Raw genomic sequence first — 22,841 nt, 5'->3', positions numbered from 1 at the left:
ACAGGCTGCACACCAGAGACGTTAAAATTCCAGTCAAGATGTATTGCAATGATAGCTCAGCACTCACTCGCAGTCAAGGCCATGCCCACAATATATCTCACCCACAGAGGTACTTAGGCAGGATTAGGCTTGCTGTGGGTAAAACATGTTGTGGGCATGGCTTTGGGTGTGCTGTCATTGCAATAAACCTTGGCTGGAGCTGAACGCCTTTAGTGTGCAGCCCATGATTTGGATGGTGGAGTACAGTGAAGCAAGGGTGGACTCCAGGGCCCTGGCACCCAGCTGGCTGCAGGAAATTGAGGAGGATACAGGCTGGCCTGTGAGCTTTGAAAGGGGTTGGATACTTCCTGTCTACAAAGACTCCATTGATGGCTGCATGGAGTTTGCCAGAGTAGGTTTCCTGATGGTGACAGTAGAGGACAATGTCTGTGCAGTGTGCACCAACATGGCTGCTTGCAGTCTCTATTGAGAGAGTGTGCAATATGGTGACCATGCCGGAGTAAAGTTGGGAGACAGGTATCACCCTATAACAGGATAACAGGAAGTGCTTAAACAAGGATAACAGTATTATTTTAATTAAAGCTGCAGACTAAAAAATAAATAAAATTAACCCAATACATTGTTGTTTTAAAAACCTTACTTTTAGGTTTCAAGCGTATTGCTGCTCCTTAACTGATGTTTTTGGGACTTTGGATGTCTTTGCCTAAGCCCCTGAACTCTCCTCAAAAAAAAAAAAGCCATTGGGGGAGATTTACTAAAAGTTGAACACTCAGAATCTGGTGCAGATGTGCATTGTAGCCAATCCGCTTCTAGCTTATACAGTTAGGCTCCTTTCACACAGGCAGCTCTGCTCAGCGGGGGATCGATCCGCCGATCCCTTCTGAGCAGGTGGATGACAGCTCCGTCTCCGCTGTGCAGCGACAGAACTGTCAGATCCCCGCTCTCCGCCTGTCCGTTCTCAGCCGATCCGATCCTCCAGACGGATGGAAAAAAGGGTTCCCATACGTCCGGATTTCATGGACAGGATCGGATCGGATACCAGCGGGTGTCAGCGGAGATGTCTCCGCTGACATCCGTCGCTCCATAGGCTGCATGGAGCATCCGATCTGGTCCGCCTGAAAAACTGACAGGCGGATCGAATCGGAAAGCCTGTGTGAAGGGGGCCTTAATCTTTCACAATAAAACATGGAAGCTGATTGATTTCTATGCTGAGCTGCAGCAGATTTTGCACACTCTAGTTTTAGTTCTCTCTCTATGTACTGGGGTTCATTTATTAAAGGCAACTAGACTGTGCACTTTTCAAAGTGCAATTGCTCCAAAGCTTAGTAAATGAGGTAAAGCTTCACTTTGCAAAGAATACCCAATCACATGCAAGGGAAATAAAATCTTGCACATGATTGGATGATGAAAGTCAGCAGAGCTTCTGCTCATTTACTAAGCTCTGGAGCAACTGCACTCTGCAAAGTGCACAGTCAATTTGCCTTTAGTAAATCAACCCCATAGGCTCTAGAGGTGTTTAGGAGCAGCAGAGTTTAGAGGCAGCCAAAGCTCTTTTCCTGAACGCAGAAGAACCGCGTTCAGGAAAGGAGCTTTTGGGCATAAAAATTTTCAAATGCATCCAAACGCACCTAAGCGCTAGGTGTGCTTGAGTGTTTATTCATTTCAATGGTCAGAATGAATTACAAGTCTGGCCATTGAAATAAACACCCAAACTGGAATTGTCTCTTTTTCTACACACAAGAGCAGTTTCCATTTTTTTGTCCAATGGATGACTGAATTGCTTTTTCTTGCTCCATGGTCCCCAGTTGAGGGGCCTTTTTGGAAAATGAGCACATTGCAATTTCAGGCATTGCTCTGCTAACTGATCGTCTAACAGCCCAATGGCGCTTGGATCGGTCATTCTTCATTTCTGCACGATTGCTTAAAGAGGAGTTCCAGTCACCTGTGGTAAAAATAAAAGTCAGCAGCTACAAAAAGTGTAGCTGCTGATTTTTAAAAAAAACAGCAACTCATCTGTCCCAGGATCCAGCGGTGAGCTCACCCCAGGCAGTTTCACCTGCTGTCTTCGACATCTTCACTATGGGCACCTGGCTGTAACAGCTTGCGCATCGTGAGCGGTGGATGCAGTCTTCTGGGACCTGTCAGTGTCCCAGAAGACTGCAGGGGGAGAGAGGAAGGAGAACTTTCATTGCTGAGCGCCGTGGCCCTCAGAACGGAAGTAGGAAATGGGTATCTGTCTAAACCGGGTACCCACTCCCCCTCTGCTTCTCAAATATGCCAATTGTTTAAGAGGAGCAGAGAACAAGTTCTTAAAGTGGAACTTTGCAGAGAGAAACTCTTTTTAAATTTACTCTTTGTTGTTCATGTTATTGCGTAGTATCTTTGCACTATATAAATGTCCATTTTTTGTTGTTCCCAATAAAAATCTAAATAAAAGAAAAAAAAAAAAAACACCCAAAACATGCCTGAAGGTGTCTAAACGAGTTTGAAAACTGCGGCCTAGGTGCATTTTTAACACTGATTTTTCCTGTCAGGAGAAACAGCGTTTGCAATAAACCAGTGTGCATGAGGCAGTATAAGTAGTTTGTAAATACATTCTGTATATACAGTATCTCACAAAAGTAAGTACACCCCTCACATTATTGTAAATATTTTATTATATCTTTTCATGTGACAACACTGAAGAAATTACACTTTGCAACAATGTAAAGTAGTGAGTGTACAGCTTGTATAGCAGTGTGAATTTGCTGTCCCCTCAAAATAACTCAACATACAGCCATTAATGTTTAAACCACTGGCAACAAAAGTGACTACACCCCTAAGCGAAAAAGTCCAAATTAGGCCCAAATAGCTATTTTCCCTCCCCCGGTGTCGTTTGACTCATTAGTGTTACAAGGTGTCAGGTGTGAATGGGGAGCAGGTGTGTTAAATTTGGTGTTATCGCTCTCACTCTCTCATACTGGTCATTGGAAGTTCAACATGGCACTTCATGGAACTCTCTGAGGATCTGAAAAAAAGAATTGTTGCTCTACATTAAGATGGCCTAGGCCATAAGAAGATTGCCAAGACCCTAAAACTGAGCTGCAACACAGTGGCCAAGACCATTCAGCTGTTTAACAGGACAGGTTCCACTCAGAACAGGCCTGGCCATGGTTGACCAAAGAAGTTGAGTGCACGTGCTCAGCGTCATATCCAGAGGTTATCTTTGGAAAACGAGATGTAGGAGTGCTGCCAGCATTACTGCAGAGGTTGAAGGGGTGGGGGGTGGCCTGTCAGTGCTCAGACCATACTCCGCACGCTGCATCAAATTGGTCTGCATGGCTGTCGTCTCAGAAGGAAGCCTCTCCTAAAGATGATGCACAAGAAAGCCCACAAACAGTTTGCTGAAGACAAGCAGACTAAGGATGTGGATTACTGGAACCATGTCCTGTGGTCTGATGAGACCAAGATAAACTTATTTGGTTCAGATGGTGTCAAGCGTGTGGCAGCAACCAGGTGAGGAGTACAAAGACAAGTGTGTCTTGCCTACAGTCAAGCATAGTGGTAGGAGTGTCATGGGCTGGGGCTGCATGAGTGCTGCCGGCACTGGGGAGCTACAGTTCATTGAGGGAACCATGAATGCCAACGTGTACTGTGACATACTGAAGCAGAGCATGATACCCTCCCTTTAGAGACTGGGCCACAGGGCAGTATTCCAACATGATAACGATCCCAAACACACCTCCAAGACGACCACTGCCTTGCTAAAGAAGCTGAGGGTAAAGGTGATGGACTGGCCAAGCATGTCTCCAGACCTAAACTCTATTGAGCATCTGTGGGGCATCCCTAACGGAAGGTGGAGAAACGCAAAGTCTCTAACATCCACCAGCTCCGTGATGTCATCATGGAGGAGTGGAAGAGGACTCCAGTGGCAACCTGTGAGGCTTTGGTGAACTCCATGCCCAAGAGGGTTAAGGCAGTGCTGGAAAATAATGATGGCCACACAAAATATTGACACTGTGGGCCCAATTTGGACACTTAGGGGTGTACTCACTTTGTTGCCAGTGGTTTACAGCAAATTTACACTGTTATACAAGCTGTACACTCACTACTTTACATTGTAGCAAAGTGTCATTTCTTCAGTGTTGTCACATGAAAAGATATAATAAAATGTTTACAAAAATGTCAGGGGTATACTCACTTTTGTGAGATACTGTACATGGGACATGCCACTTTTAGGAATTTCTGATGAGACATTCCTGGTTGTAACATAACTACCATGAATAGATACAATAGTTATATCTATTGCTATTTTATTATCCCCTTTATAGAGTCAGGAGTGTGATGCTGCCAGTATGAATAAAGCAAAATTATGTGTTTGCACGACAGTTTATTGGCCAAACTCATTGTGCAATTATCATGCATTACCACAGAAAATAACACATGACCTTTTAATGCTGGCTAATGATGAACAATGCTTGTTAGGGAAAGAAAACTCCTGTGCTTAATGACCCACCCTGATTACTGAGCATGTAATGCCAATAAACATGAGCTGGCTAATTTTGGTCATTATGTTGCTGTTATCATTTTTTATCCTAGAATGTGTACAATCTTCAATAATCCCAGGACTAGGGCTTAGGTATGGAGGTGCACTGGTTGCAGCTTTGATGAGGCCCAAGAGGACATGTTACACCCTACTCAAACAAACCATTTAAATTGTCATTAAAAAAATTGTCATTAAAAAATATTATAATTAGGTATGAAGTACAGGCACCTAGGGCCCTAGTATCACATTGTGCTGCCTGGGTCCAAAAATAAAATGCTGCTCCTCACCCCCCCCCCCCCCCAAAAAATGACGCCCACCAAAAGGCCCCTACATCCATTATTTTATATAAACATGAAATTTTGAAAATATTATATATCCTGTTACCTTCTTCCATAACTCACCACCGGACCGGTCCACCAAACACCCACTGTGTGTCCTGAGTCCTCCTGTCACTCCTGTGTCTGCCACAGCCACTGCATTAAAAGATCCAACCTGCCCTGTGTGAGATGTCTGATGTCATTGCGAACACCCCAATGACGTGAGGAAGTTCCTCGGAGGAGATGCTCCGTCTCCTCATACTCATCAGTTAGCATTACGGGCGGCAGTATGAGATGGGTAAATTCCACCCTTAACGCGCCGCAAACTGATGACACAAAAAACTGCTGGTAAAAAAATCTTGGGAGTCAATTTGCTGCCCCTCTCTAAGTGCTGCCTGGGTCCAATGGACCCAGCTGGACCCTTGGTAGGGCCAGCCCTGATCACAGCCAAATGTCAGGCAATGACAGGCAAAGCTGCTTTACTTTCTATAGGTAATGAAGCTTGCCTACCGCTTATTACCTCCTGCACATTCCTTCTAAACATTGAAAAACTGCTCATCATCAGGGTTTATTTACTAAAGGGAAATCCACTGTGCACTTGCAAGTGCAGTCACTGTAGATCTGAGGGGGAAATGCAAGGAAAATAAAAAACAGCACTTTGCTTGCACATGATTGGATGACAGAAATTAGCAGAACTTCCCCTCAGATCTACATCGACTGCACTTCCACATGCACTTGTAGTGCACAGTGGATTTGCCTTTAGTAAATCAACCCAATAGTATTAAGCCAAAAGGAATGTGTAGCAAAAACGTTTGGGCCTACTCTGTCAGAACTGTCCAGGATGGTCAGCAGTTTGGGGAATGCTATTGCCTTAAAATAACACCCCCCCCCCCCTTTTCCCTTGTTATTTATTTACCTTCTGATAATTTTGTTATGAGAAGCTCACAGTGTGCAGAGTTTAAGGCCCCGTTCACACTGGGGCGATCCGACTTCCCGGGGCGACCTCCGAGGTCACGGTGCGAGCAGCGTGCCGCGACCTTGGAGCGGCCAGCACGGACTTCATAACATTGAAGTCTATGACGGTCGCTCCGGGTCGCCCCAAAGAAGCTCCGGACCCTTTTTCTAAGTCGGAGCGACTTGTGTCGCTCCTATTAGAACGGGTCCGCAGCTTCCCTATGGAAGGCGACCTACGGCGACCTGTGAGGTGACCAGGTCGCCTCACAGGTCGCCCCAGTGTGAACGGGGACTCAGTACAGAAGAGGAGAGGTGCAAGGTAGAAAATAAGGCTGGTGTACAGCTTTAGGTAGCCCTATGAGTGACAAATTTGATTATGAGATTTTTACATCATACACTTTGTATACACAATGACCACATGCAGTATTTTATATGTGTATAAAAAATAACCGCGCTAAGCACAAACGTGAAAAAGTGAATAAACCAATATAAATGGTGACAAAATAAATGACAAATGTGAAAAGCTGCAGCTGTAGTGGGAAACACCAAAGAATAAATGCAAAAGAAGAGACGCGCTAAATTGACACAATGATACTAAAATCAAACTTAAAAAATTGTGATGACAGTAAACTGTGCTTCAAATTATACCAGAATAAATCATAGCAGTGAAACAATCTAATGGTAAATAATGTCCATAAAGATATAGAAAAATTGAATAGTCCAAAAATGGGTGCCAAGTGCAAGAAAGGAATCCTTCACCAAATCTTGTGACTTCCTCCACAATCAGTGCTGCATGCTAAGGGCACGCTAAACGCTTACCGGAGGGAAGATAAAGACAAGCATCCAATATATAATAGAAGCACCAACGGGATCCTGTAGGTGGCGTGATGCCTCTCTCTGACACGTCCAGCAGGGAACCGTAATCATAGACCAACAGTCCGGGCCCGACACTCCTCCTCTGCTGCCACTTCCTACAATGTCTCCTCTCTACCTCCTCCCTTATTTTATATAATAAATTCATAAACATAGATAAGTGCTAAGATATCGAAGTGAATGTTGTAAAGTAAAAAAAACAGGAGCCAGGCTGAGACTGCCATTCATTTCAATACCAGTGGGTCTGCATTGATGTGTGGCTTCATAGGATCCATCCTTTGCTCAACAGTTGTTTGGAGCCGAGGCGACCTCCTTCCCTGGCCTGCACTCACAGTGGTGGACTGGACAAAGGATTGCTTTCTATTGTAGCCTGAGCAGCACACATTTTCCATTACTGGTTTACAGTATTTTAATCATTAATTTATTTAGCACAATGGTGATTTATTCACATCATGCTTGCAGCTTCACTTTAGGATGGTACTTGAATTCATTTATATATACACTTACTTTTCATACTCCACATTCTTCATCTTGAAGCAGTAGTTTTCTAGGACACGCCGCAGTTCGTGTTTTTGAATTTGACCATTTTGGTTATAATCAAACAATCGACAGGACCTGACAATGTTCTTCAGATTCTTGGATATCTGGAAGAAGGAGACAAGGCTTTGTCATAAATACTAAGTAGCACATAGCTTATGAAATATGGGGAAAATGTAAAATGCAATTTTGTACAACATAAGGAGAGAATGGGAAAGGGGGGGGGGGTCAACAGAACTGCTGACTTCCAAAATAATAATGTCAGCATATTTTACAGTGTCAAAATCTAAGATGAGCTTGGTGGAGTACATTTGGGGATCATCATACATGACCTCACAGTGGATTAATATTGCTTTCCTCCAGAGCTGAAAAATTCATAGTCACTGTTTTTGCTCCTTCTGCCGCAACTGCTGTCTTTTCTAAGACACCTACAGGGCCCATAGTCTTCCCCATTTCTCCATGGAGGTGCCAATAAAAGGAGGGTGGGGGGAGGAGGGATGGGAAAAGAGGGGAAGGAAGGAAGGAAGGAGAGACTGGCAAGAAAAACTGAGCATTAGTGCTCACTTTTTCTTTTTGGGGGGGTTTTGCTGATACATAATGCTCATACATCTCAGGGGGCACAGTTTGGCATGTTTGCCTTGGGCTATTGACCTTGTCCTGTCACTGAGCCCCACCCACTACAGGCTGCTTGTAGAAAACTACAAGAGGGGCAAAGACAAGATCAGTCACCCTGCACAAGGCGAGAGAACAGCAATGACCGGTCTTTATTACAAGAAGCTCCTGCACAGACGTAAAGATTTACACTGAGTCCCTGCACAGATCTGGAAGAAATACACACAGCACACCAAGATTCAGGGAAGAATACACGACATTGTATTAAGACAACGCTTTCTTATCCCAGAGTTTGTCTTTAACTTTTTGGCCCCTTTCACACGAGCGATCCGATCCGATCCGCCTGTCAGTTATTCAGCTCCATGCATCCCTATGGGGTTGATATCTCCGCTGACACCCGCTGCTATCCGATCCTGCCTGTGAAATCCGGACGGATGGAAACCCTATTTTCCATCCGTCTGGAGGATAGGATCGGATGAGAATGGACAGGCGGTCCGTTCTCATCCGATCTCCCATAGAGGACAGCGGGGATCTGACAGCTCCGTCTCTGCACACAGAGCTTTCATCCACCTGCTCAGCGGGGATAGGCAGATCGATCCCCCGCTGAGCAGAACAGACTTCGTCGGGCGGTGCGCCCGTGTGAAAGGGGCCTTAGGTGTTTCTTGGTGTCATGGCGGACTGCAAACCTTTCTCAGCATGTTCACTATGATCTGTCCCAATAAAAATGTTTAGGGACAGCGTGAGCTCCCTCTCTTTAATATACAAAGGAAAAACCCAGCTTTGTAAACATTTAACTCTTTGTTAGGACAGAAAATGTTTAAATCTAGTTTACAACTGATGAGATGAGATCTGCACAGCAAAGACAGAATTAATCATGGCTAACACAGCTCCCCAGCTTTCTCATAAACAAAGAACTAGTAGGATTTTTCAGTGCTGGAGTTTCCAGAAAAGAGCAGCTAAAAGGGTAAGCTGCCATTTTTAAATATTTTAATAGGTTATACTATGTGAAGGGAACGTATAACAAATACTGTATAAAGTGGGTGGTATCCCAATTTGGCTGCAAACATAGAACTACATTAAGATTGCCCTTGACAAAGCAACACTGGAACTGGACCTTTTTCTCACAGAATCCGCTAAAAAGCAGCTCAGGCGTCCCCAACACCAGTTCTACACTAAAGCTAATAAACCCGACACCTTCTTAGCACTCTCGCTCCGCAACACCAATGTTGTTCGGAAACCGATCTGACTAAAAACATCCACCACGACTTACACTAGTAACCCACTTAAGATTCTGGAGACCTTCCGTTTACACCTCTCAAAACTTTATTCCCCTCCAGCACCTCCGCCTGACTCCCAGATCACCGACTTCTTTTCTGACCTCACCTTGCCTTCACTGTCTGCCTCTCAACGAGAAGATTTCGATAGACCCATATCTGACCTGGAAATCCGCATTGCCATCAAGTCTCTCAAACTCAACAAGAGACCCGGGCCCGACGGCTTCACAGCCTCTTACTACAAGCACTTTTCTGACCTCCTGACCCCCATGCTTTCTAAAGCCTATAACTCATTGCTTACAGGCCACTCTCTCAGTCCCGACTCATTGAAAACAGCTATCTCCATGATACCCAAACCACAAACTGACGACTCCTCTTGGACTAACTACCGCCCGATCTCCCTCCTAAACATAGACATAAAGATTAAGGCCAAAATACTGTCAGCCCGTCTTAATCTCGTCATAGGCTCCTTGATCCATAGAGACCAGACTGGTTTCATCCCTTGTCGTCAAACGGGAGACAACGTACGCAGGGCTATTCATCTTGCCTACCAGGAATTGGAATTGAACTAGGTGGTCACCATCATAAATTATGCTTATTCGCAGACGACATCCTTCTATTCCTCACCTCCCCACTCACCTCTGCTCCCAATCTCCTAGCTATTTTGCAACAATTTGCCCATATCTCTGGCTTGGTTGTCAACACCCACAAATCCAAAGCACTCAATATTTCCCTGCCTGCGCCCCTCCTCACACAACTACAATCGGTGCTCCCCTTCTCCTGGGCCACTCACCACATTCCCTATCTAGGAGTAAAGCTCACGGCTGACCCTCTTGACCTCTATGCAGCTAACTATCCTCCAATGCTACAACACCTAACTAAGCTTATGCAAACTTGGTCCTCACTTCCCTTAGCTTGGATGGGTCGCATCACGGTTGTTAAAATGGCCTTGCTGCCCAAAATATTGTACCTGTTTCGGGTTCTGCCCTTACATGTCCCCTCCTACTACCTGCGTCAGCTCCAAAGCCGGACCTTCTCCTACGTCTGGGGTAAAATTAGACCCAGGGTATACAGACAGATTCTTCACCTCCACAAACTGCAGGGCGGGCTGGGCCTCCCCCACTTCGCCAAATATTACCAGGCAGCCCAACTAGCCCAACTGACCAAATGGCATGCTACTCAGGAAATTCCCCTATGGGTGGCCCTTGAAGCGGTCGAATGTGATCCTTTATCGGTGGCCAACCTACTGTGGTTAAAATCCTCTGACCGCAGATCGATTACCAACCCCATTCTACGCCATTCTCTGCACCTTTGGCACACCCTAAAGTTCAAGTACAAGCTTCAGTCGCCCCATAACCCGCTTCTCTCCTACCTCCACAACCCGTCCTTCCCCCCAGCTTGGGAATCCCCATCCTCTTTTCAACATTGGTCGGCAGCTGGCCTCCTCCGGGCCCACTCCTTGATCGTTTTCGATGCATTTAAATCCTTCCCGACTCTCCAAGACTCACACCAACTCCCCAATTCTGAGATCTTCCACTACCTACAAATTAAACACTTCTTATCCCACTGCATGCGTACAGACACGTCTTTACCCACCTTGACCTCATTTGAACACGTTTGTCTCCATGACCCACACACCCGAGGTCTAATATCCCTCCTTTACTCTAAACTTTCTGAACCCTTAACCCGAGCTCTCCCAGCATATGCGTCCATATGGGAACGGGACTTGGGCATTACACTTGAGCCTGCAGACTGGTCCAAGATCTGGCAGACGACAAAGACAGCCTCCCAAAATATTGTGGCTTCCGAAACCAACTATAAGGTGCTTATGCGTTGGTACCTTGTGCCAGCTCGTATTGCTAAATTCCATCCCTCATACTCTCAGGACTGTTTCCGAGGCTGTCAGGATGCGGGCACTCATATGCATATCTGGTGGTCCTGCCCCGTGGTCCAACGATTTTGGAAGGCTATCTTTCGCATTCTCTCCACCCTCATGGACACACACATCGACCCTGACCCCTGTTTCGCCCTCTTGAACATGAAATCAGCTGACATTTCCACGCGGCAGCACAAATTGCTCCTACAAGTCACGACAGCGGCTAAACAAACAATAATTAAAGCTTGGAAAACCCCCCATCTACCTATTCCCGAAGTGAAACACAGAATCACTAATGCCATGATTCATGCGAAAATTGAAGCGGTCCTGCTGGACAGGGTCGAAAAGTTTGACAAACTATGGCAACCATGGGTAGACCACTTTCTCCCTCCGAACTTTGATAGCACTCTCTTATTGCCCTAAACGGCATCTACGTGATGCTTGTATCCACCAGTAGTTACCCTGCTCCCCCCCGGCGACCCCCCTCCTCCCCCCCACTTTCTCCCCTTCTACCCTCCTCCTTTCCCCCCATTCCTTTCTTCTTCCCCCCCCCCCTGTTTTGTCCCCCCGTCTCCCCCCTTCCTCCCTATTCTTACCCCTCTTATGATCATATCCCGCCATATGTACAATACTCTGTCTCGTACTCTTCCCCACTGTGGTTACTTCTCTCCACATTCCCTACACAAATCATTTCACCATTCTACAACAGTCTACATCTTGTTTGACCTAATGCCAAGGACTCCTGACCTAACCAGGCTTCCTTTCTTCCTCTGAGCCTTGTATTGCGACCTCCGAAAACGATACTTTCATGCATGCTATATGACCCACTGAGGGCGCAGTAGCGCGCGGGCACAGCAAGTTCCCTTTTAGGGGTGCCCGGGTGTTGGCTGTGCTGGACGGATCTCCCTTCTGGGGTCGTCGCCCACTTGGCTCCTGAACATGTCTGTTAACCTGGTTTGCTTTGTTACTATCTCCAGTTTACTGTTGCTACCTGTTGTGCAAATGTAACCTCTCCTGCTCTGATTGTACATGTTGCGTTGTATTTACTTCTGTTTTTTCAATAAACTATTTGAACAAGAAACATAGAACTACACTAAGCGTTCACATCTAGGCATTTCTATTTTTCCTGGCGTTTTTAGGTTGACAAATGACCAATGAAAAAAAATAAAAATGCCTGTAATCTGCCAAAAAAGAAGCTCATGTACTTTTTTGAGCGACGAGCGCTTTTGCTTAAGGCGACAGAACGCTCAAATGTGAACAGGGGCCATTGAAATTAATAGGATTTGTCTTGTTGGGCATTCTTAGAGCTGAGGCTTAGAGCAGAAAATGGCCCAAAAATAGCCTAGATGCGAACGGAGCATCAGGGTCAGGTAAAATTTATGTATGAGCAAAATAAAAGGATTTTTTAGTCTTTCCAATACATACAGACTGGAACTCAGATGGCAAAGAAAACACCTGGCATGGATTTGAACCATTCCCTATTTTATCCAAGGTTGAAAAGAAATAATAATCCTGTAACCTCTGAAAAGGTAGGTGAACTTATCCTTTATTGGAATAGTAGGTATACAGCAAGTGTAAAGGGAAAGTCTTTGCAGCCTAACGATTTTTAACTAGCCCAAGGCTAGGAAGAGCGCTGGTAAAAGCAACAGGTTTCAACAATAAAAGCTAAACATCCTTCCTAAATTTGAGAATATTAACAGAAGATTGGAACTCCTCAGGACTGGAGCAACTTTGAATTATACAGTGTTTCTGCGAGCAATGGCTCGGAAAGACTGTAGGCAAACAAAATATAGAATCTGCATGAAAAGACGTGGAAGCACAAATGTAGCCTCTGCGATCAGAGTCAATAAATAACTTGGTGATTTGGGTCATACAGTCTTGTATGACTGGTAAAAGCCTTAGCCAAAAGGGAAGAAGGCTCAGCCACATCCGATGGAGTCAAGGAGGACTGTAAGGACAGATCAGACTCATAGATTAGAAGATAACATGACTCCAAGCAACAGACATTGGCATTTGGCACTGTCAGAACATGGGCTGTCACCTGCTGCAGCGTGACTGTCCCTTCCTGTAGAGGTGTAAGCTGCAAACAAACCAAAGAGACAATGCTCCAGTTGTGATGTAAAGAGTCTTGTTTAAAAAAAATAACAAAAAAAGAAAAGAGGTGTTAGCAAAAAAATTAGTCTTACCACAGCAGATCTGTAAAAAAGGCACCCTTCCTACTAGGATGCTAGCAAAACGTGAGACATACTGGTAGTGTGCGTGTGTGTGTGTGGGGAGGGGGGGTATCCTAAGTTACTACCTTGGACAACAGAAAAATTAACATTTATGTTGTAGCTATGTAAAGTGGGGTACACACTAGTAGAAAATCTGCCGAAAATTCCAGTTCGAGGCAAATCGTATGATTTTCGGCTAGTGTGTACACAACTTTCAGCAGCCGATGCCGACATTTTCAACGAAAAAAAACGGAGGGACAAACACCAAATTTTTTATCGTCCGTCCCCAGACGACCAATTTTCGTTTAATGTGTATGCAGTACGTCCGTGAAAAAACGGATACGAAAGACCGCGCATGATGATCGAAAGTTGCTGACAACCCAGAAGTCTAGGAACAAATGTCCCAAAAAAAAAAAAAAAAAATCAGACGAGAAATTTCGTGAACATTTATGCACTGTCAACTAAAAACGGTTATGAACGCTGAACGTGAGAAAAATCTGAGGATATTTAGTCCGATTTCCATCAAGTGTGTACGGGCCTTAAGAGTGGGTTGAGTAGTTATCAAAAGACAACTGAGAGGGCTGACACCATTCAGTTTACAAAAATAACGGTTCAAGTGTGTGTCGAGGGTTGCTTTAGTGTTGGATACACATTGCGCACTCTGTACTATGAACACTACTTTTGAGCCCTGAGAACCTTGCTGAACCGTGCTGAGAACATATGTATAGCCAACATATGCAGATGCCCGAGAGCGTTTGCACTGCGCCTGCACAGCTGACTGCCTTCCAGCATCTACGGGAGCTTTTACGTTTCTGGCTAAATCAACTGAGAGAGTCCCTTTACGAAACAAGTACCTTGTCCTCTGACTGACTTTGAAAACCTACAGCAATCTGCAGCCGTTTATGGTTACAATTAAAGACTCTCAGTGCCGCCTTGCACTCAGATTATGTACACAACAATATTGAGCAGGCAATCAAAACTGAAAAACGCTCCCCCGAGGGCTCGTTTTATTGAAGCCTTCAATGGCATCTCCGTGGGTGAACCGGTCAAACAGAAGAGTTTTTCCAGCAAGCTGCATCCTTCAACAACCAGCACCCTCAAGCTTTACCCTAGCATGCTATAGCCACCCCTGCGATGGTCATGGATCATTTTTTATTAGCCACATTTTGTTTCTGTTTTGTATCATCCTCTTGAAATTGTCATTCTGGAGGAAAGACGGAAGAGACCGGGGAAAAAAAAAAAAAAGAAGAAGACACAGATGAGCAGATATCAAGAGACATTCGCTACTAAATGAACTGGAACAGGATAAGTATCTAGACTGTGAGGTTGTGCATTCTGGCTGTGTTCCTGCAGAAGTGCGGTCTAACTTGTCTCTCTCTATTGATTCCATCTGTTTACACTCTACAGAGTATTGGCGCCCTGCTGTGCATATATCCTATTTACCAGCTGGTAGCGCTGGATTACTTCCAACCCCTGGCAGGCTGCCTAGAAAAACAAATGGAGTGCATTACTTTGGTTCGTCTTCTGTTTTTAATTAACTGGAGTGTCCACTATGGCTAGTTGACTTGCATTTACATAAAAATTAATGTGTTTAACGACAAGGTGGCATTTCCCTGGCCGGGCCCTGCCATGTACACAGATCTGCTAGAATGATGAATATTGTGCTCACCGGGGATTTGCTGGAATGCTCTGTCATTTTTTTATTTTTTTTTTCACCAATGTCTAATGTGGTAATGATGAAGAACACTACTGGGGTAGATTAAAGAGACATGGACACTTTACCTTATTTTGTAAAAATGTTATTAAAGTTGAACTACTTATTATGGTTTTGGGTTCACTAAAAAACTGAAAAATCATTTTAGGGCTAAACACCGGGCAAAAAGCTAACTACATAATTTAACCGCTTGCCGACTGCCCACAGTAATATTATTGCAGCAGAGAGGCTCGGCTGCGTCCAGTCACGTAGTACTACGTGACTGAAGTGCATGCGGTTTAGACACAGCGGGCAGAGGGAGGAGAGGCGGTGATTGCTGCCTTCCTCCAGCGATCGTCCGGGAAACGGAGAGAAGACCCGCCTGCTTATGTAAACAAAGCAGGCGGATCTTCTGTGGGACAGGCAGGGACAGATCAGCAGTTTCAGCTAAGCTGAAACTGCGATCTGTCTGTGCCTGTCACAGACCCCCCCCACACAGTAAGTACGCATATACCCCTTTGATCACCCACAGGGTTAACCACTTCCCTGCCAATGGCATTATTACAGTAACAGTGCATATTTTCAGCACTGATTACTGTAGTAATGTCACTGGTACCCCCAAAAGTGCCAAAAATGTCAGTTAGGGTTCCGATCCGTCCGCGGCAATGTCGCAGTCCCGCTAAAAATAGCAGATCGCCACCATTACAAGTAAAAACAATAGAAATGACATGAATCTTTCCTGTAGTTAGTAGATGCGATAACTTTTGCCCAAACCAATCAAAATACACTTATTGTAATTTTCTTTTATCAAAAATATGTAGCAGAAAATAAATTGGCCTAAAATGTTAAAAAATTTGATTTTTAAATTTTTTGGGGGGGAATGTCCTATAGCAGAATGTGAAAAATATTGTTTCTTTTTCACAATTGTCGCTCTTTTTTTATTTATAGCGCAAAAAATAAAAAAAAATCGCACAGGAGATCAAATACCACCAAAAGAAAGCTCTATTTGTAGGAAAAAAGGACGTAAATTTTGTTTGGGTACAGTGCTGAATCGCAAAATAGGGCCTGGTCAGGAAGAGGGTAAAACCTTCCGAGGCTGAAGTGGTTAAATACATATATGGGAGCTGTTTTACCAGTATAAGGATTTGTAATTCTGGCCAGCCAGATATATACAGCCCTATCAGGCAGCATAGACAGATTAGTGACCTGACTTCTCTCTGCTGCAGTTCAGCAACACGGCCAGGTGACCCAGCTGCCCCCAGACTGTATATGGACAGTAAGGCTGGCCATACATGTTCAATATGCTTGTACAATTTTCTGTTAGATTTACCAAAAACCATATAATATGAGGTCAAAACTAAACAACACGTTCAATTGTATCCTATAAAGACGACCTTTGTACTTCATAGTTGAAGGTAAATCTAAAGAAAATTGTACAGAAAATTGTATAAAGTATGGCCAGCCTAAGGCCTCATGCATACTAGGCATATAAAATGCTGCTTATACAGGCTTTTGTCGTTTTTTTATTCTGCTTGTATAAGACACTCTATGTTAGCCCATTTATCCATGTGCATATGCGCGTTTACAGGTATATTTGCAGAGAAGTGTTTTCAGGCTGGAACAAATAAACTACAAGTGCGTTTTTTGTGAGCTTTCGGGCAGAAAAAAAACGACTGCCGCGCATAAACGTAGTGTTTAGGAGCGTTCAGCCTTTTCAAGTGTACATTGATATTAATAGAAAATGAGCAGAGGGGAAAGTTTTGGGAAAAAAACACCCAAAAAAGAAAATGCCCATAAACACTCAAACTACTGTGCAGGAGCATTTTTATGCTGATTTTTCTGCCAGAGGCTCTGGCATTTTTTAAACCACCTAGTGTGCATGGACTCCAAGAAAGCAGTAGCAGAGAGGACAGAACTCCTTTGCCAGATCCAGCGCTTCTCTGTGCAGCTGCAGAAAGGCTCGCCTTTACCCACCCTCACCCCTTCTCAGCAGTCCGCAGCAGAGAGGAGGGCAGAACTCCTCCTACAGATCCTGTACCTCTCTGTGCAGCCGCATCACCACCTTGTCTCTGCCTCCCCTGATATCAGCATTCAGTAGATTCTGGAAGTTGACTCCAGCCCACTTCTGGTCCTCCTCCAGACCCTGTACTTTCTTCTTTCCAGATCCACCTGCATCTTCTTCCTGACAGCAGCACAAGGTAAGGGGTGCATTGTGATGTCAGGAAGGGTGGGTGACTCTTGAATTCTGATGGTGGGGGGGCTCTTGACATCTCATGTAAGGGTGTAAGGGGGTGTGGGGTGCTTTGGACATCTAATCTTACAGATATAACCAGCCCTTTGAGGGCGACCATAATGCTGATGTGGCCTGTGATGAAATTGAGTTTGACACCCCTGGTATACAGGATGGCACTGTAAGCCAGTCTGGTGCTGGGCATGCTTAGGGCCATGCCACTCAAGAGTTCCTGACACTAGAGGCAATTTTCCAATGACAAGTTTGTTAAAGGAGAAGAGAGATCACTCACTTGCTTCTGTGGTGATGCTACCTTGTTGGCTGAGCCAGCAGGGTGTCACACTGCCACTGCTTCCTCACTGACGGGGAGAATTTTGCGGTATTTTGGCCATTGAGGGAGCAACTGTAAAGCAGTTGAGTGTTCTCTTTAGTGAGCTTGTGGTTGCATTGTCGCTATCAACAAAAGGATCAGGCAGCACAGTGGCTAAGTGCTTTGTACTTCTGCTTAGCAGCACTACGGTCCTCAGTTTGAACCCCAAGTTGTGCCCGCGTGTGTTTCCTCCCACACCCCAAAGGCATGCAGGTAGGTTAATTGGCTTCTTTCTAAATTGTCCCTAGTATGTGAAAATGAGTTAGGGACCTTAGATTGTAAGCTCATTGAGGGCAGGGACTGATGTGAATGTCTATTAAATATATAAAGGACTGTGTAAATTGATGGCGCTATATGAGGCCTGTTTCACACCTATGCAGGTTGCAGTTTGCGTATTCCAGGTGCATTTCGTGTTTTTCAATACAAGTTTTTGATTCATTGAAGTTTATGGAATCAAAAACCAGAAAAAAATCCCTGGCCCTTTTTATAAAATGCACAGATGTAAACATGACCCATGGGAAACCATATTAAATGGATTGTAGTGTAGGACATTGCTCTAAGGCAAGACAAACTTGAGGTACTAACTTTAGTGTACTCAAGGCTTGTGCCAAGCTTTACAGCTTATTGCACACAGCACTGATTATCCCAAAGTAACAGAACCAGAGCGTGCCTGTAAACATGCATCCACAGTGACTCACGCAACCCAGCTGCTGCTGCACTGTGTACCCTCCAGCCTCTGACAGAGGCTTGCACACTGAAAACACTTCCTTTAAGAAATCGCGCCGTTTGTGCTTGTACTGCACATGCGCTGCGTGCTATGGGGCGTCCATGTGCACGCCAATCGCGTCATGACCCGCCCCTCTTGGCTTCATGCTTACACTTGTGCTTAAATGGGGAATATTCGCGTGTGTGGAAGCTATCCGAGAAGACGAATATATGCGGGCGCCAAAGCGAAGATCTGTACGCCTAATAACATAGGATAAGAGCAGTTTAAGCAAACAAAGTGCGTTTTGTAACAGCTGATACACCTTACAGGTGATCAGCACAGGGTGAAAACAATATGTTTAAACCAACAAGGTGTGCTTTAACATAGCTGATACACCTCCTGTTTTGCATAGGTAGAGTGAAAATTGTTTAAGCAAACAAGGTGTGCTTTGATACAGCTGATACACCCACTGTTTTGCAAAGGTATAGCAAAAACATTTCAACAAACAAGGTGTGCTTCGACAGAGCGGATACACCTATTTTCTCTTTATAGAGACCAACATGGCACAGGGTATCTGTTATCTTTTAAAGGGATTAGTGCATACAAATATTTTTAAAGTGGACTTCCAGTCCCGCCCCAGGATTCTGTCTTGTAACAAGAATCCAATCTTCACCCTTAACGGTGAGTTTCTGTCACTTGCCGACCTTGAAGGACTGGGTCCCCTTGCTTTTGAGGAGCCACTCCCTTGGACCTGTAGAGCACCCTGCCGGAGCGCCTTTGGGGTTGGTTTTACAAAGGGTTCGTATCCCAGGGTCCATTCCCTAAAAAGGACAACATTACAGGCAAAACATTGTATCTGCTTTCCTGAAGCTCAAGTACTATCCTTTTAGTCTTTGACTCTTTTAGATGGATCGGATTGCTAACCCCTTAGATTCAGAGATCTTTGATCAGGGTTTGTAGCATAATCTTCTTTCTTCTTCTTTGAAAAAAACATAAAATTGTGGAAAGCTTCTCCACCGTGACCATCTCCTTTAGACACCGGCAAAAAAACTGAGGTTCTTCCTGTGTAGGAGGGGTTATATAGGGGGACTTTCTGTCTGATTGGTTGCCAGTGTCCATTCACCTATAGGTGGCATATAACCCATATGGTTATGAATATGGCTCTGTGTTCCGTGATGTACAATAAAGAAAAATACTAACAATTTTGAAAGAGAAAAAAATATATATATATTTTTTACTTTCTGCTATAAAACATATCCAATAAAAAAAAAAAAAAAAACGAATTTCTTCATCAGTTTAGGCAAATATGTATTTTGGTACATATTTTTGGTAAAAAAAAAAGTCCCCGTAAGTATATATTGATTGGTTTGAGCAAAAGTTATAGTGTCTACAAACTATGGGATTATTATTATTATTATTATTATACAGGATTTATATAGCGGCATCAGTTTAGCGCTTTGCAATATGAGGGAAGACAATACAGTTACAATACAATTCAATACAGGAGGAATTAGAGGGCTCTGCTCATCAGAGCTTACAATCTAGAAGGGATATATTCATGGATCTTTTATTTATTTCTTTTTTACTAGTAATTGCGGTGATCAGCGTATTTTAACGTGACTGTTATATTGCAGCGGAGAAATCTGACACTTGACACTTTTTTGGGAACTCGTGACAGTAATACAGTGATCAGTGCTAAAAATATGCACTGTCACTGTACTAATGGCACTGCCTGCGAAGGGGTAACATCAGAGGCGGTCAAAGGTTTAGGTGTGTTCCTAGCCAATGTTTGTGTAATGTGTGGGAGGAGCTTGTACTAAGGGAAGACATGGATCCTTGTCCCTGCTTTGTCCATGCCTTCCCTACTGACAAAATGTTGTTGTTTACATATGCAAACTGTTGTTATATCTCAGGGGGTGCCGGTGGACATCCAAGTCAGTGGTACCTGCTGATTGGCTCTCGCTGTGCCCAATCACAGCGGAAGTGAACCACCGGCAGAGCAAATTCACGTCCGCTACCTGAAAGTGCAGGATCACGTATTTATACCTGATCTGGTTCACAGCGGCCGCCCTGTAGCAGTAAAACTGCTATAGGGTGGCCGTGAAGTGGTTATGTGTTGAAGATAAATGTTTGTCAGAAGTCCATGACTGGTAAAATTAATCTACAGTTGACCTCCTTCTGACCTCCTTCTGACCTGCATTTAACCTGCTTTAGGCCAGTTGCACATGGTAAAAGAATTTACTAATGTTTATCCTCAGGATTTTGTCGACAAAAAGATCCTGAGTAAAATGGTTCATAAAGGCCTTGCCTAAACATGCGTAAAGGAGCGTAAAGGCGTGTAAGTGTATACAAGCATTAGATTCATTTATTTTTGCCAATATTGCAATATACATGTATATACGAATGTAGAGACATGTAAACAAGCTGTAATGTTCTGGTACCTTTGGGTACCCTAGTTACTCTTTCATAAGTGTATGCGCCCCACCATTCTCTTTTGGTAAGGTGCGCATACACCTTTAAGACTGATGCTGTCATCACTGAGCGCCGGACTGGATGGCTATTTAGATCGCCGGCTCTCACTCACATGTGTTCGTTCAAACTGCTTTGTGCCTTGATGCTAACCTGTCTTGAAGCTCACATGCTTGCAAGCATACCTCGCTGTCGGAACCACGCTGCGCTGATCCCTGTATCCCGCTACCGGATCATCCGCTCTTGCCGAACCTCTCCTCTGCTACATTGCTATTAGTGATAAGTACCCCACAGGGGAAACCTCTATAACCTTTATACTAAAGCTTACACTATCTATGTCTGCATACTAAGGACTATTACTACATCTGCATTATCTAAGATTGCTAGCTCTTGAGCCTACTACCACCTGTTCTTGCACTGGGTTGATCTCTCTTGTATGTCCACCTGCTACTCTGTCATCTACTACCATACATGATTGCTAAACCTATCTGCATCCCATCTGCTACTATCTTACTTTCAAGAACATTTCCTTTCAAGTGTCTGTCATCTACCATCTCTACCCAACCTGTCTCTTCAGCCTATCATCACTGTGTTACTATATACATAAGTCACTCTAGGAAACATCTTATTGAGTGTGTGTATTTACTTGCTGAATTGAGATCATCCACACATGATGAGTCATTGAGAGTTGGGAATGGTGTCTCAGCGTTTCTCTACATGACTACTGAAGTGGAATATTTCTGCAGCTGAAAATCCACATCATACGTAAAACGCAGGAGCGTTACACAAGCATACGCAAGTACATTTCTGCACTCAAACATTCAATTTTCTATTTTTGTTTTACAGCTCTGTATTCATTGCTGCATTACTCATCTTTACACCGCTGTCTGTTTACATCTACACAGACCCTAAGAAAAAAGTGTTGTAAATACTTCCACCTGGTAGGGCAGGTCCAGGGGACAATAACTGGATTCTCCCTGCAGGAATTATTATAATGTATTAGAGAGGGGTGGGCGGAACTCTGTTCAAGAAGAACCACTGATTGTATGGCTCTGCCTGACCATCCAACAAGGTTGGTTAAGCACACCAAAGAAGTTATACTAACTACTTGCCGCCCGACCACCGTCAAATGACAGGGGAGTGGTGCGGCTCCTGTTCTGGGAGGAAGTCATATGATGGTGCCCCAGAATGGCAACTCTCATGCACCCGTGGGGGCACGCAGCGATCGCCGGTGCCCTGTGTTCCTAGGACACGTCGCGACCCCGATCCTGGTAAAGAGCCAATGACGTGGCTCTTTACCCATGTGATTGGCTGTGTCCAATCACAGCTGGTCACATGTAAATGAGGAAGTGCCGTTTATCGGCGCTCCTTGCCTCACACTATCAGAGTGTGTGGTGAGGAGAGCAGACCAGCGGCTCCTCCTCAAAGGGGAGTCCAGAACAGATAATCAGGGCACTGATCATGCTAAATTCACTGTCTGCTGACATCACTGATCGATCCCATCTTTAGTAAGGGTACACCCAGATTCCTGAGGGGCAGCAGGCTCAGCCTCTCAGCGAGCCACTTCGAGCCTGAGCCAGCTTCTCCCACCCCCTCCACAGCCCAGCACTTCAGTGAGCCCTGGAGAGGCAGAGCAGAGAGTGGTGACTAACAGTTGCTGCTCTCTGCTCATTGAAGACTGAGAACAGAGTGGTCAGCGGTCTTTGGTTGCTCAGTTCTTGGTGTTAGAGACAGTGGGTGATAAATGCAGCATCAAGCCAATGCTGCATCCACCTAAGTGAGTTAAAAATGTTTTTATTTTATTTTTTCATTCCCTAACTTCTCTTTTAACTCAGCATTCCATAACATACCATCACCTACTAAGACCCAAATCCTGTACATACAGAAGAAACCAGCAATAATTTGTATTAGAGCCTGAAACCAGGATCTCTGCTGTGTCTGGCAGTAAATCTTCTCACTGAGCTACCTGAGATGCTGGACAGCTCTGTGCCCGATCCATTGGACAATCCTGCCTTGTGCCTTGTTTTCTGCTGAACCTTGAACTCTTTGTTCCTCCCATGAACTTCCTGGTTTAAACAATGTCTCTGCACTTCCTGTTTGCCAAAATATTGTGGTCTCTCTAGCCAGTATCTGTCAGGGAAATGGCAGTGGAAGAACTAGCATTGTTGCCAATACTAGAGATGAGCGCATCA

General features: G+C 44.5%; 1 protein-coding gene across 1 annotated transcript in view; it reads right to left on the bottom strand.

Annotated features, from left to right (window-relative positions):
- Nucleotides 1-22,841, bottom strand: part of EFCAB6 (EF-hand calcium binding domain 6) — a gene marked incomplete at its 5' end in the record, with an annotated part of 240,295 nt that overhangs the window by 170,243 nt on the left and 47,211 nt on the right. The window contains one exon of the mRNA XM_082254131.1: nt 7,177-7,313. Within this exon, the coding sequence (XP_082110257.1) occupies nt 7,177-7,313 (137 nt within the window). The remainder of the gene's footprint in view (nt 1-7,176; nt 7,314-22,841) is intronic.

This window comes from Pelophylax lessonae, assembly GCF_965119305.1.
Source record: "Pelophylax lessonae genome assembly, chromosome: 4".
In the NCBI taxonomy this organism is placed as follows: domain Eukaryota; kingdom Metazoa; phylum Chordata; class Amphibia; order Anura; family Ranidae; genus Pelophylax; species Pelophylax lessonae.
This window is presented reverse-complemented; position numbering and strand designations above follow the sequence as displayed.